We start from the raw sequence: 14,094 nt of genomic DNA, 5'->3' as shown, positions 1-14,094 counted from the left end.
CGGGGCTGCTTGTCTTGGCTTTAGAGGTAAGTCATGTAGACTTTGAGTAGGTTGAGCTGTTTATTTTGCATTTGGATCGGTGAAGGAAAGAACAGGCCTCTTATGGAAAGAGAAAAGATGGATATTCACTAGAAATAACAGCATAGATTATACATTCTTAAGTGAAACGTGTCCACCATATAACCTTTGGGTTATGTTTTTAATTTGTTAGATAAATATTTATTTACTGAATGCGTTTCTACTACTATGCACCTGATCAACCAGAACAACTCTTATTAAAATGTTTTAGATTAATACTCTGCATATTAAAAATACATAATAAAATTCTGAAACTAGTCACTGCTAAAAAGTAGATCTTGGATCCTGCAAAGATCCAAAGCACTTGCTTAAAATTTGTATTTGAGTAGGTCCACCGATGGCCTTTAGGTGAGTGAGCGCCTAAATATTTGCAGAATCAAGACTCATTATTTAAAGGTTGAATTTGGGATTTCACACCTGAGAACATGTAGTGGTTGCTACCATGAATAATTCCCACCGAGGAGAATGTTGGATGTCTTGTGGCAACAGACAGAGCAGACTCCAAGGGCGAGAGAGACTGACTTTACTCATGTATGAAAAGTGAAGGTGGGACTGACTCTTTAAGCAGCAAAGAGCAGTGATTACCAACAAATCCGCCCAAACACACTACATCTTATTTCCCAAGAAGGCCAACTTTGCGTGACACATTAATAACTCGGGCATATTTTCCCCCTTAAATATATTTGTATAACATAAAAATAACAAATCTCTATTTTTAAAAATGAAATGTGAATAAAAATTTGCTTTGGGGCTGAAGCTGCCTACTTCAGATTTCTCCCGCAGCAATTTACTGACAGCCGGGTTGTAAACCCCAGAAAACAGGGGTCTGTGGTTGGAAATGCTGACGCAGCCTCCCCTTACGCTGCCAGAAATCCTACAGCTCATTCCCTATGTGCTCGTTCTGCTGTAAGATGGTAAATGGATTTAAATTGCCAAAATTGGAAGGAAAAAAAAAAGGTAAACAAAATCGAAACTTGTGCTTCTAGAATGCCCTGACCCTGTTTGCAAAGCACTTCCCCGTGTCCCCTGGCTTTGGCATCGCTTTGCCGCCTTTATTGCCTGCCTATTGACCCATTCCGTGGCTGCAGTGTTACCCTGTATGTTGTATAAATGTATATATTAAAGAAAACTCTCAAAATTGGATTTACGCAAATTTATGGGTTGGTAAATTTTCTTCATCTCTGGATTATTTCTTTTTGTAGGGTCTAGTGCTACTTTGGTTGAACCCAATGGGGAAAGTCCCACTGAGGTCAATGATGCAGAAGGAGCTGTTGGACATTCAAAGACCTCTCCAGCCAACCTCTTCGTGATTCCCTCTCTCACAATATTTTTTAAAAGTGTGCCCGTTATCACCAACTGCCAATGTTAAAATTCAGACTTTTTTTTTTTTTTTTTAATACAAACAACATTTACCACAATAATATGAAGGGAAAAGCCATCAACTTCTTTGCAGGTTATTACCTATTCGTATGACACAAAAGAAAAATCATTTACAGTCACAAACTGTACATAGTATTTGGTGGGGGACAGTGTATTTGTGGTTCAGAGTAGAAAAAGGATTGCTTCAGTGGTTATTAAAATAATTACTGACGAGATAGAAGACTTTAAAATCAAGAAATAAGTGATAATTTGGCTACAGAGACGATCATTGTAATATGTCTAACACAGAGGTTTGGATAATAGAAAGGTGAGTAGAGGGATCTGGGGAAGGAAAGACACGTCATGCAGAACAGCACTAGTTCTTGCTCAGTATACTCTTCAGGCTCCTCTCCACTGCTTCGTCTAATTCTTCTTCCAGCTCTTCCTTCTTGGACATGGCCAGTTTGGACTGATAATCTTTTACTATTTGGTCTATATACGGTGCGCTCTGAGTCCCGTGCAGCATCAGTGTCCACTCCTTCAGCACGCCCCGCTGCGGCAGACCGCCCACAAACCCAACCTCTAGAGCCCAGGTGCCTCGGGGGTCTTCTCCCCAAGTGTGTGTGGTCATGAAAGGCCATTTGTCAAAACCCACCTTGGAGTCGTCATCCCTGGGGCGCCGGCTCAGTAAAATGGACTTCGTTCCCATGGGCGAGGTCATGTTGATGTTGAGGTCTCCTCGCCTAGTAGAATTCACAGTTATAACTGCTTGGACGTGTTCAAGGTATCGGACAAAGTTTTCCTTTCCCTCACAAGCATCAGTTGTGAGTGTGAGGAGCAGCTTGCCACTTGGTGGTATCTTTCTGCGGGTCAAAGATAATTAAGCAAATTAAAACAATATACACAGCATGACGTGGCTCGTGCTACAACTACTGGGTTTTGGTGCCTCCTAGAAAACCCCATACTGTTTTCCTTATTAATACATGGAAAAGAAAGGAAATAAGAGTTGCAAAACTTAAAAAGAGAATCTCTTTCTGGCTAAGAGAACGATATTAAAACCCTCATTTGAAAATACATTATGAAATGTACACCTACACAAAGAGAGAAGGAATACAATTACGAAGTACATACTGCTCTTTTAAGAAATATTAACATATATTTAATAGTTGCTTTTACTTAGCACTACCGTATTGGATAACTGCATAATAATGTGTATATTCAGTAGAAGAACCATGAGCAGACAGTCGCTCTAAAGGACAGCAGCGACAGGAGGGCTGCACTCAGGGGAGCCAGTTGCTCAGAATTTCGGTGCGGTCACCTCAAAGCCCACCTCCTTGTTCTGCTTTGGAAACCAGCACCAACACGGGATCCCAGCGTCAGCTTATTTGAAATGCCCTCCCAGCTCTCGCAGAAGAGCCTGGCAGCCACCGACCCGCTTGGGATGCCAGCCCAGGCTTGAAGGCATGGCTCCTGGCCCAGGAACAGCCCCCTGCCAGCAGCCGGGGCTGCCAAGCGCCTGCCAATCCCCTCGGGGTCAGGATGCGGCTGGCAATTACCAGCTGCCTCACAAACCGGCTGGCAAACTACACCAGAAGTGTAAAGAACATTCTCTGCATCTTCACCATCAGCGTGCTGCGAGCAGTGTGACACTTTCCTCTGTCTAAAAGAAATACTTGAAAGACAAGAATTACCGTAACCATTAAAATGGGGAATAAGTCACAAAAGACTCCAGTCAGCTTGTCGTTACCTCTTCCAGTGGCTTCTCCCTGACCTCAGTTTTGCAGTAAAATAAGGAGAGTCCCTTTTAAAAGGCACTGACCACGCTGCGGTAATGAATACCTTCTTTTCAAAAGAAATGAGCAGCAGCCTTTTCCCTTTGCTAATGAAATAGTGTGTTCTTCAGAGACCAGTGAAAGTGCTTCATTCAAGCACAGCTTCCAGGAATTTTCTTCTTGAGATGAGCTCCAGGTATTACACAGATTAGTACATCGCTAACTGGCTCGGGCCAGTCTCTGCCCCCCTCTCATAGAGTACTGCCTTCTTGGGAGCACTTGCAGAGCAAAAAGACATTTGGGTCCAGGTCCTCAAGGCATTTAAACACTTACCTTAAACTGAAAACCCTGTGTCGTTCTGAATCTTTTGGATGCCCTAGAGCAGAAGCTGGTGTTAAATATCGCATAGCTAAAATATTTGAACATGTAAACCACTCAACATTTATTTTGTATGCCAAAGCACAAGGAAAACGCACTAGATGCAGCCAGAGGTGAAGGATCATCATCTCACAGTTGTCACACACTTGCAATTTCTCTGCATGGGAAGCACCGTCCTCTGAGCAACGCGAATACACGCTGTCTCACGGCGATCTCACAGCAGACACAGCTTTGTCAAACAGTGCTTCATTCTGAGAGTTGTGATAAGTGCTTTACATCTCCTCCAGTAAATGAGGGAGGACACCACAGTGGGAGTCTTTTCTATCTATCAACACCAAAACCCGAAGAAGTAAGAGTTGTGTTACCACTCCATCTGCTTTGCAGACAGGTTGGCAGCTGCAGGCAACTTTTCTCTCCACCTCCGTGAGTGCTGCAGGGCAGAAGTAAGTTATCTTGGCTCTCCAAAACACAGGAGAAAGGAAAGGAGGGAACAGAGCAAGCCTATCAATTAGGGGCTAATACTCTTTACTTCGCTAGACTAATTACTATAGTCCAGGGGAATTTCCACAAAGAAACAAAAAGCCTAACACAAAAGGAGCAGAAGAGGAGATGGGTTTTCCAAACTCTCACAGTGTGCCACTGCCTACTTGATATAAATATATATATAGAGAGAGATAAAAATATATAGTCACTTTTTCATGTAGTACCCAGTTAGCGATGAGCAGGGGAAGCTCACCGCTCTCTAGAAGGACTCTGCCATGCTCCTGTTCCTCAGCTAATGGACTACAATGTCCTAAATCATCTTTCTATCTTCCTGAACCAGCCAGAACCAGACCTGTCCCGTTTTCTTCCTTTTTGCTGACCCAACAAAAATCCCTTTTCAGGGAAAGTTCCTATCTCTAAGAAGTGTTTCTACACTTTAAATACTGATTACTTTCAGCACACTCTATATTCTAGGTTGTCAATTCTTTCCTGGGCTGTTTCTGCTAATTGACACTGCTGCTCTGGAACACACCTCTGCATCAGCTACTCACCTATCTAAATCTATACTGAATATATATTTTATATATACAGATATCTATACTGATATAAACATATATAGATTATATAGAGAAAATGTTGCTCCAGCAAGGCCAAATGAGGAAAAATAACCCAGTTACCATGGCAGAAGTGCAGTGTGGTTTTCATTTCCAAGGAATCTCTGGAGATGCTGGGACTCAACTAGTTTTATTTACAGTGTAATTCAAAAAAATGTAGATGTTGCAAGTCATGATGCTTATTATCTCCTGTCAGTGACATTTTCACTGGGGGACGTAAATATTACAGCAGTCCTATTAACAAATAACGTGTCGGGTAATTATAGGGGGGGGCCATACAGGAGTTAGGAGGCTTAGGTGGTGACTGACTTGGTTGCACTTTACGGATCTGGTGCTGTCAGCACAAAGCCTGTTCTGGGCACTGCTCTCAGAAGACACCGATACGAGGCAGGGTATTTCTCAGCTCTGGAGCTTGTTGGGCAACGACAGCTACAAGGAAGCTTTACTGCAGTTCCAGATCCCTGGGCTGGGGGAAATGCCCCATCACCTCTGCTCTTCTGTCTGTTCAACAGCAGAAACAGGACAGAAAAACAAAGGCAGAAGGAGCCAATACCACTGTACAGCCCGTGCCTGACTCTGGCTCAGGCTGTGGACAGAAGACCTCTACCGTCTAACGCGTGGAGCCAAGCCTACAGAAAGCAATTTTCTCTCTTCCTCTAGGATGATCCCCATTTCAATAAATGAGGCTGCACTAAGATAAATGAGATTGTCTGCATTTAAATTATGAATAAACTAGACATAGCTCAAAACTAGCTTCAGCGCTCTCTCATTTCTTTCCTACCTGTGAACGTGCACAGTAGGCCAGATAAATTAAAACTCAGATCTCAGCTGTAGAACCTTGGATCCTGCAAATACAAACCCACCTGGAGGTTGGGAACAAACTTATTCTTTGCCTGGCTGAGCAATGTGCCAGGATGGCGTGCTGATTTGCTTTCTTTTTCCAATAGAATAATGATGCCTTCAAAAACAGCACTGAAAACTCAAATTTCAAATAGTATAGACATAAATTGGCCATTATTAGATTAGTATTTTGAGTAATTAAATTGAACTATAGCTGTTGCAGTCAATTAGTATTAATTCATTCACTTGTTGACTCATTCACTTTAGCACATGAAGGTAAATCAGAAAATAATTTGACTACCTAGCCTGCAATTAGAGATTTGAAGAACATAAACCCAAACACAATTAAATGCTGTAGTCTTCAAACTGAATCACTGGTACCTGTAGATGATTGTTTCAGTCTTCTGGAGATAAAACTGCCTGCTGGAATATGTCACAAGGAGATATGACCTGGCTGACAGGTATCTCATGTGGCAGCAGTTTATGTAATTTGTAGTGCCAGCCTCCCAGATTTCCTCTTATGCACAGGCTCTTTATTTGCAGGTATCTCTGGCACAGACATACCTTTAAGTCCCCAGGGGAAGGGGATGCTGCTATTATCACTACTGGCACTAGCAACGGTGATACAGATGAGCTGTGGGATGCACTCCTCCAGCAAACCAGGCACTGAAAGAGCATGTAGTTTATTTTACCAACTTATTGATATAGTTGGAATGCTACTGGTTAATGTTAGGCTTTCTTAGAAAAAAATTTTCATTATCTTTCTTTGACTATCTGTGTCTTTGTCAATGTATTTGCATGCTTGTGGTCTCCTAAATGCCTGGAAGAAGCCAAACACATATACGAGACTATTCACTTACTCAGGTTCCTGTATTGACCCTCCAACACAATGGAATCTCTCAGGAACAGTCTTCCAGTCTTTCGCCATCTTAACCATTGCTCCTGCATCTAGGACACCGTAGCCAAACAGATGGTTGAATTCCAGCCCAACGCCATTTCTACGCCATTGATGAACCTCATCGTGAAGCTGGTTCCTCTTGGAAGTGAGCACGGTCAGATGCTGCATGTCTCTCCATGTCAGATCCAAGCTGTGGAAGAGCAACACAGAAAACAAACAGTACAGTATTTCCAAGGAGATAATTAAAGACAGTGTGTTTGAGTAAGCTTTTTCGTAAAATTTGCTTCTATGAATCACACAGAAATTGTATCTCTACATATATCAATATCAAAGCTTCTGTTAATTTCAGTGGGAACAAAAATAGGTTTTAATTGTATAGTACTTCCCCAAAATATATTCCCCAAAATTGCAAAATCATTTCTGATTGTTTCCCTGTTCTTGAAAACAATTGCTTTTAACTAGACATTATAGATCCACCATGCAATTTTTTAAGCTAATAAAATGAGTAGGATATTATACCAGATCCTGAAAAGTATACAGAAAGAAAAAGATGATGACAGATTTTCGCCTAACCTTCCTCTTAAATCTTGCCCTCTTTTCCTTGCCTGCTCCTCCTGCTTTTCCCATGGACCTTCCAAGCCTCACCCAGAGAAACCCCAATCTGATGAAGCTGATGAGCTACAACAATCAAGGAAGGTGTTAGTAATTTCAGTATTCTGTGAATATGAATATATAGGCTGTGGGTGGCTGCAGGTTTGCATTATAAGGTATGGTAGAGGTTTGTTGCCTGTGATACACTAGCATGGATGGATGCAGTCAAGTAACATTTGTCTAGATTCAGTGATCACTTTTCATCACCAGCTCTTGTCTTCCTAGATTTGCAGTGATTATGATGACAGGAAGGGCACTTTTAAGTTATTATTCTGGAAGCTTTAGAACTGACATTCTAATTCTACATAACTAAAGCTATTCCAGTTGTTTTATGATGAACTCTTTGAACATTACAATACGTCTGATTCAAACCATCAGCCTAAAAGGATCCGCTTTTCAGCTTTCTGTGCCCTAAGTAATAAGCATGTGTGCATGCTGAATGTACACCCGAATAGCCAATTACCGTCATTTTTTCAAGGTGACACAGCTGAAAACCAGATATCACTTGCATCATTCTTACTGAAATCTTTTAAGAGCTACTCAAAACTGTACTTTCCATTTCGCAGACTGGTCTGTTTTTAGAGACATGTCAGACATACATTGTGTATGATCTGACAGACGTATCGCAGGCAGGAGTCGTCTGCACAGGAGATTGTCAGCCCTTCCCGTGAAGGCTGCCGTAACTCAGCCAGGGCAGTTCTACACAATATATTTTAATAGAGCCAGTCTGTCTGTAGGTTCTCAGGTTGTAGTCCACGTTAAACATGCAGTAGTCAGAAAATTCATTAAACCTTTATATTTTTATTGCCATGTTAATTTGTTACATGGTGGCTGTCCAATGCACGAATTTGATAGTAGAAGGAATGATCGTCCAAAGTTAAACACTTGGCGTGTGTGCTTTATGTGTATAAAACCTGAAAAATGAGCCTTGGCCCAAGTCATGCTCTGAGCACAACAGCCAGTGCTCTGCTAATGATGTAAACTCTGTCTCCTCCGCCAAATCTTCATTCTGCTGCACTGCTGAAGAAAACTATGTACATAGTGCTCACTTCATGCCGTGGTTACAGCAACTGAAGCCGTGTAACTGGGCAAACGTTGCCTCACTTCATAAAACAATGTAACGCAAAATAAAAACATGGTATAGGTTATTGTAAGGAAAACTCTTCCTAATTGTTAGAGAAAATGATAAAGCAGCAAGATATATGAGAGGGCTCCAATGTTGTGAATAGCATGGAGATGGTAATAGAAATGGGTATTTACTCTTTCATGTAACAGAGAAATTATGTAGCACAGAAGCAAATTACCAGCAATGGGCTAAGAAAAAACAAAGGAAACATTCCCCACCACCATCATCAAAAATATTAATACTGTGGAACCGACTGCCACTGGATGACACCGGTGGATGCCAAATACAGGCAAGTTGAAGAAGAGTTAAGACAAATTCAAGGAAGACAAATGTGCCTGTGGCTATTAAACAGGACAGGCTGACTGCTCTCTTTCCAAACCACTGACTGCCAAGTCCTCCTTTGTTGTACTCTCCCTGAAACATCTGTGACTGCAGATAGTATGTGGCACAAGATGAACTCCTCTCTGATACTACAGGTTCGTTCTTGTGTTTTTGTAGGCTGGGCACTCCACACTGGGTATGTGGAGAAATGAAATCATCTCTTCCTCCTAACAGCGCTGGAGAAGACAAACCCCTGGAAGCAGTGGATGGAGAGGACACAGAGAGAGCGAGTCAGCCAAAATGCACCTGCCATATGGCTTTGGCGAGACTGTTGCTCCACCTGTAAGTTACCGTGCACGTCCCTGCTGTAGCAGCAGCCTGTTAGCTGCTTGTTCTAGCCCTGTGCCACAGACAGCCAACCTAAATGATGAACAAGATTCAACAAACCGCAGGCCCTCTACTCTCTAGAGCTCACAAAGAATTTCTCAACAGCGTACTTAGCTTCCAGGGCCAAGGCGAACACTCCAGCGGCTTCAGGGGCAGCTGCAGATGTTCCCGAGTGACGCAGCGTGCAGTTGCCATACAAATCTGTTGTAGCCTGCAATGATATTAGACGTAATTAATGAAACCAGCCAGTCCATTTTCCTTGCAGCTACAGACTCACAAAAATACAGCAAGTGGAGTTTGTGTCCTTGCTCTTGTGTGTTTTCTTCTTTAGAATAGCTTATCAATTTAAAAACACAGTGAGATATAGTTACAGAAGCTGTAAATGCAAGACTAAATCATGATGTAGTAAAACAACGTTCATTACCAGTTAGAACTCATAAACTCACGTAGATGGCATTTATTTCCTATAAACACAGTTTAACCAAAAGCCTTAAATTCCCATGTGGGTATCAGAGGGATTTGAAACCAGAATTGTTAACAGTACTGAGCTTTCTAACATTTGTGCAACTCCAGAACCAACAGCATTACCAGGCTGTGCAGATCAGTCACTAGAAGAGACCAGAAGGAAACCTCAGAAATACATTTTATGGCGATAATTACAAAGGTGCCACAGATCATCTTGGCTATATCAGCACAGAGCTGATAACAAGCCCAAAATCAGTATTTTTCCATCTGCTGCTGCACGGGGGCTTTTAGGATTACGTAATGTGTCTTTGGGGTGTCAGGGCCATGGAAAATGTGTAAAAGCTGTTGACAAAAACTAACCTTGAGTTACTACACCTGAATTTTCTACTCTGTGAATTAGACTATGTCCTGGCAAGTCTGAAGGCGCTGAAGAGCAGCGATCAGTACAGTGGAAGAGAATCCCAACTACATTTGAACAAAAACTGCACATTTTCAAGTTGCAGGTATGGCCCTGGAGGGGACTTGGGTACAATGCTCCGTGCTGCTCAGCAGGAGACAGGATAATTTGAACCCCACCAGTTCCTCTGTGGGTGACAATGTCTTTCTGCTCTGTGCAGCTTGTATAGTACAGCAGCAGTCTGGTTCGTGACTGCTCTGCCAGTAGCATTAAGTATGATCTCAGATGGTGACACTTCTCATTTAGATTTTTACAGTGACTTTTTGTCACACTGTCCTCTGCAAAGAGTGCAACCGAACTTCTAAATCTGATTTGTAATAAAGGAAAGCACCGACAAGATGAAGCTCTAAGAGATGGAAGATCATTGCTGTTCTCAATATTAATCCCACATCTCCTCAGCTGACAGTTTTGGCACCATTGTGTATTGCAGATGAGAAAATATCCATCTCAACAAAGAACCATCTGCTGCTCCAAAGCAGATAGAGTTGTAATAGGTCGTGGGAGTGCACAAAGACAGCGGCAATAGCACAATAATATCTGGACTCACCACACCAGCCTCTGGATTTCTCTTCCTCCCATTACTAAAGGTGGAGGCTAAGGTTGAAGAGCAGCTTTCATCATACAGAGCCGTCCGTCCATCATTTATAGCAGAATTGATGGAGATTGTCCACATGCTTGATGCGTAACCATCACAGTTACAGTCGTCGTAGCTGCCCCCATCTCCAGAGGCCCAGACATAGATGCTTCCCTTGCCGCCTCGGCCCTGCGAAAGGGGGAAAGAGACCCTTTTGTGTTAAATGGCAAATAGGAGATAGCGGCTACTTTAAACCGCACATCTAATTGTAAAGCTAGCCATCTATAAAGGAGAAAACTGCTCCAAACAAAATATACATCAACCTTGAGCTGAAATAACATGGACTTCTGCAGGTTATTAAATGCAGTTAACTGGCAGCCACAGCCAGTTCTGCAACCTCATGTACACAGAGCACTTCCATTTATCTCCTATTTTGCTTGACGCCCTGAAGGCTCCTGTGCCAGATGCTGAGACGTTTTATGGATTCATTAGCGTTTATGTCAAGGTCTAAGTGCTATGAGGAAAGCGTTCTTTTAAAAGGGATATAGGTCATCTCACACGCTGGGTTTGTGAGATCCAATTAGGTTCAGGCAATGGCTGAAAAACTCTGTAAAACTGGCACCTTCTTCTCTCAATAGATTTGTCTCCAAAGATATCACTGACTCAGAGCTGTTTTTCTGACAAACCAGCTTCTACTACTAAGCAGAAAATAAAGTTATGGGACCATATGAATCATCTACACAAAGATGGTCTACCAATTACACTGAGAAGGCGAGAGATGGATGGGAGAGACTGACGCTGAAGGGCAGCTATAAAGGCTTCCCATTAGTTAAAGGAAAGAAATCCCTATTCTCTCCCCAGCTTCCAGACAGGCAAGGAGTGGGAAGGGATCAACTCAGCTCCCTTGTCTCACCTCTTCTCACAGCACCAAAGGATGCAAGGCCTCAATTTAACACACTTCAATCTAACACACTGTTTATATGGATTGGGCAGAATGTGAGAAAAAAATCTCTTCTGGCCTCTTCATTGTCCAGCATGAAATGGAAGTTAAAGAATATACAAACACAGCAACCTGCAATGATATTTCAATAGGGAACCTCTTCTGCCAGGAATTTAAATGAAATCTAAGCTCCCAGCAGTAGCTTCTATTTTTCATCATACCCCACTGAACAGAGCAACCTCATTATTTCAAGAATGTTAGTGAGTTGCATTATGATCCACTGAACCGCACAGCAGGTTTGCTGCCACTGGGGTACATAACATCTACAACATAGATTTTCATAATTAAGATGATGACTATGAAAACGCTTATTGAAATGAATCTAAAAATTCCCACAAAGATCCGAGATCAATCATTTGAGTTTTAAGGGAGGAGGACACTGTTGCAAAAATATATACTCAAAGAACAAAATTCCAGCAAATTATTTTTAAAAAATTAAAAAGATCAGCATAACAAAAATAGTTATGCCTTTTTTCTCTTTGACTTCTTTCCTTACAAGGCCCAACCCTGGGCTTTGGACTCACTTCAGAGGCTACATCCCAACCCAAGCTTGCCATCATGCCCACACACACCCCCTTGCCACCACCTGCCTCCTTTGGACAGCCTCGGTCGCAGCTCGAGCACATCCCTGTCTGTCCCAAAAAGGCAGGCTGCCACCAAGCGCAAAGAGCAGGTGGCTGCTGGGGCCAGGAATAGGAGGTTTGGTATCTATGGACCCGTACTTAAACAACCTTTTCCTTCCAGTCATTTTAAAGGGCGAAGAAACACTTCATCTTCATGTGATAAATTCCCACCAGGAGCCTGGTGCCTGGGAGTTTGCCTCTGCAGCGTTCAGCGTGGGGAGGCAGGCTTAGCCCTGCTTGGCAAATTGTTCCACGCTGCCAAAACTGGGTATTGCTCTGAAGCATTTCAACCCATAGGTGGGATTTGTGGCAGAATGGCAGAAAACAGGTGTAGCAGATTGTTGGTGGGGAGCAGGGGTAATCCACAGAGGAACTGGAATTTGGGCTCGAGTTCGTGGGTGGAGACAGGCCACCGAGTGCTCCCAGGAACCAGTGTCTGCACGTAATTAAGATGAGAATGGCCTCAGGGTATCACTTCTATGACAGTCACATCCACAAGTGTGGCTTAGTGTTAAAACTCATAATTCACCTCTTAATACTCTAATTTCGATTGCCTTTCCTTCTTAGCCAGGACTGGAAAGGGTAGCGAGCACTACTGGACTAAACCGATAAGCAGCCCAAGTGTGTGTTACTTGAAGTGACGCTGAGGACTTGCTGTTTACGTTTCCCGCAGCCGGACCTGCGGGAGGTGGGTAGTTTGGGCAGGCAAACTGCTTGGTGGCCGTCCTCAGGCATCGTTTCATTTACCAGGCAGAAACAAGGTTTCAGGGGAAGTCAATTTTCAATTCTCTGGATGGTAGTAGTCTAAACCAGAAAAATCCCAGTTGGGCCAACTGGGTTGTATTTAAAGTGAACTGAAAGCTCCTATTTGCATCTCAACTTTATATGAACCTAAAAAATTTCAGTGCTGTCACCCAACTTAGGCTGCTGTAAAATTAGGCGAAGAACAGGACTGGAGAAGGCGGCAGTAACGCACAATACACACCAGAGGGAGCCTGAAGGAAGATTCAGGAAGAAGAGAGAAGACCAGCAAGATAATAGGACACATTTTAAAGAGTATCTTTCCTCCAGAATCCTGCTGAAACCTACTCGTTTCCCTCCAAAGCGATGCCCAGCGTGGCACCCACACTCTGAGCCATCTGAACCTGTTATCTCAGAGCTGAAAATGGATCTCAGTGCATTTAGTACTAGCCAGAGAGAGGCCCACCTCTCAATTCAGGCTAAACCAGAATTAAATCTTGGGCAAGGCTATATGCTTAGAAAGTCGCAGACAGCTACCGAGAAGCTCTCTTTCCAGAAACAGCAGGTTTTCTATTTCCAGTGTCCTTCGTGGGATGTTGTGCTACTAGCAAAAAATATCCCTGAGAAAATTTTTTTACCCCTTTTCTCATCTTCTAAAGAGCATAATCCCAGAAAAACGTCTTTACTGAACTAACCTGCAAAAGTGAGTTGGCAGGGAACTGGAACCTAATTCACTTTATGTAACTTCAGGCACGTCTTAAACTTCTTTTTCCTTGTTATTGTGTTCATTCATCATGGTTACTGGGCTTGTGCCCAGTAGGGCACAATCAAAACTTTCTCTAAGTTTTGATTGCTGGATCACACTTTCCAGATAATAATGGGTGGTATTTGATAAATAGATCTCCTCCAGCTTCCCTGACCTTTCCCATCAAGGCTGGCAAGTGCCTGTGTAGTAACAGCTGAGCCTCTAACACGGTGTGGCCTCTGCAATGGCTCCTGGGTTCTGGCCATCAGGGTTGCTAAAGATGGATGGAAGGAACACAACAATTTCACTGAATTTCACTGAATTTTTAGAGTTGGAAGGGACCATAAAGATCATCTAGCCCAACTCCCCTGCCAAAGCAGGATTGCCCAGAGCATGTCAGAGCATGTTACTCAGGACTGCATCCAGGCGGGTCTTGAAAATCTCCAAAGAAGGGGACTCCACCACCTCCCTGGGCAGCCTGTTCCAGGGCTCTGGCACCCTCACCGGAAAGAAGTTTCTTCTCATATTTGAGTGGAACCTCCTATGTTCCAGCTTGTGCCCGTTGCCCCTCGTCCTCTCACT

The 14,094-nt window shown here is 43.0% G+C and overlaps 1 protein-coding gene across 1 annotated transcript in view; it reads right to left on the bottom strand.

Annotated features, from left to right (window-relative positions):
• Positions 1-1,813: 1,813 nt before the first annotated feature.
• PCSK2 (proprotein convertase subtilisin/kexin type 2) overlaps positions 1,814-14,094 on the bottom strand; it is a 104,751-nt gene continuing 92,470 nt past the window's right edge. Inside the window, exons 9-12 of the mRNA XM_074150234.1 lie at positions 10,377-10,592; positions 9,018-9,118; positions 6,385-6,612; positions 1,814-2,300 (exon numbers count right to left, since the gene is read on the bottom strand). Coding sequence (XP_074006335.1) covers positions 1,814-2,300; positions 6,385-6,612; positions 9,018-9,118; positions 10,377-10,592 — 1,032 coding nt within the window. The remainder of the gene's footprint in view (positions 2,301-6,384; positions 6,613-9,017; positions 9,119-10,376; positions 10,593-14,094) is intronic.

Source organism: Numenius arquata, chromosome 7 (assembly GCF_964106895.1).
Source record: "Numenius arquata chromosome 7, bNumArq3.hap1.1, whole genome shotgun sequence".
NCBI classification, from domain to species: Eukaryota; Metazoa; Chordata; class Aves; order Charadriiformes; family Scolopacidae; genus Numenius; species Numenius arquata.
This window is presented reverse-complemented; position numbering and strand designations above follow the sequence as displayed.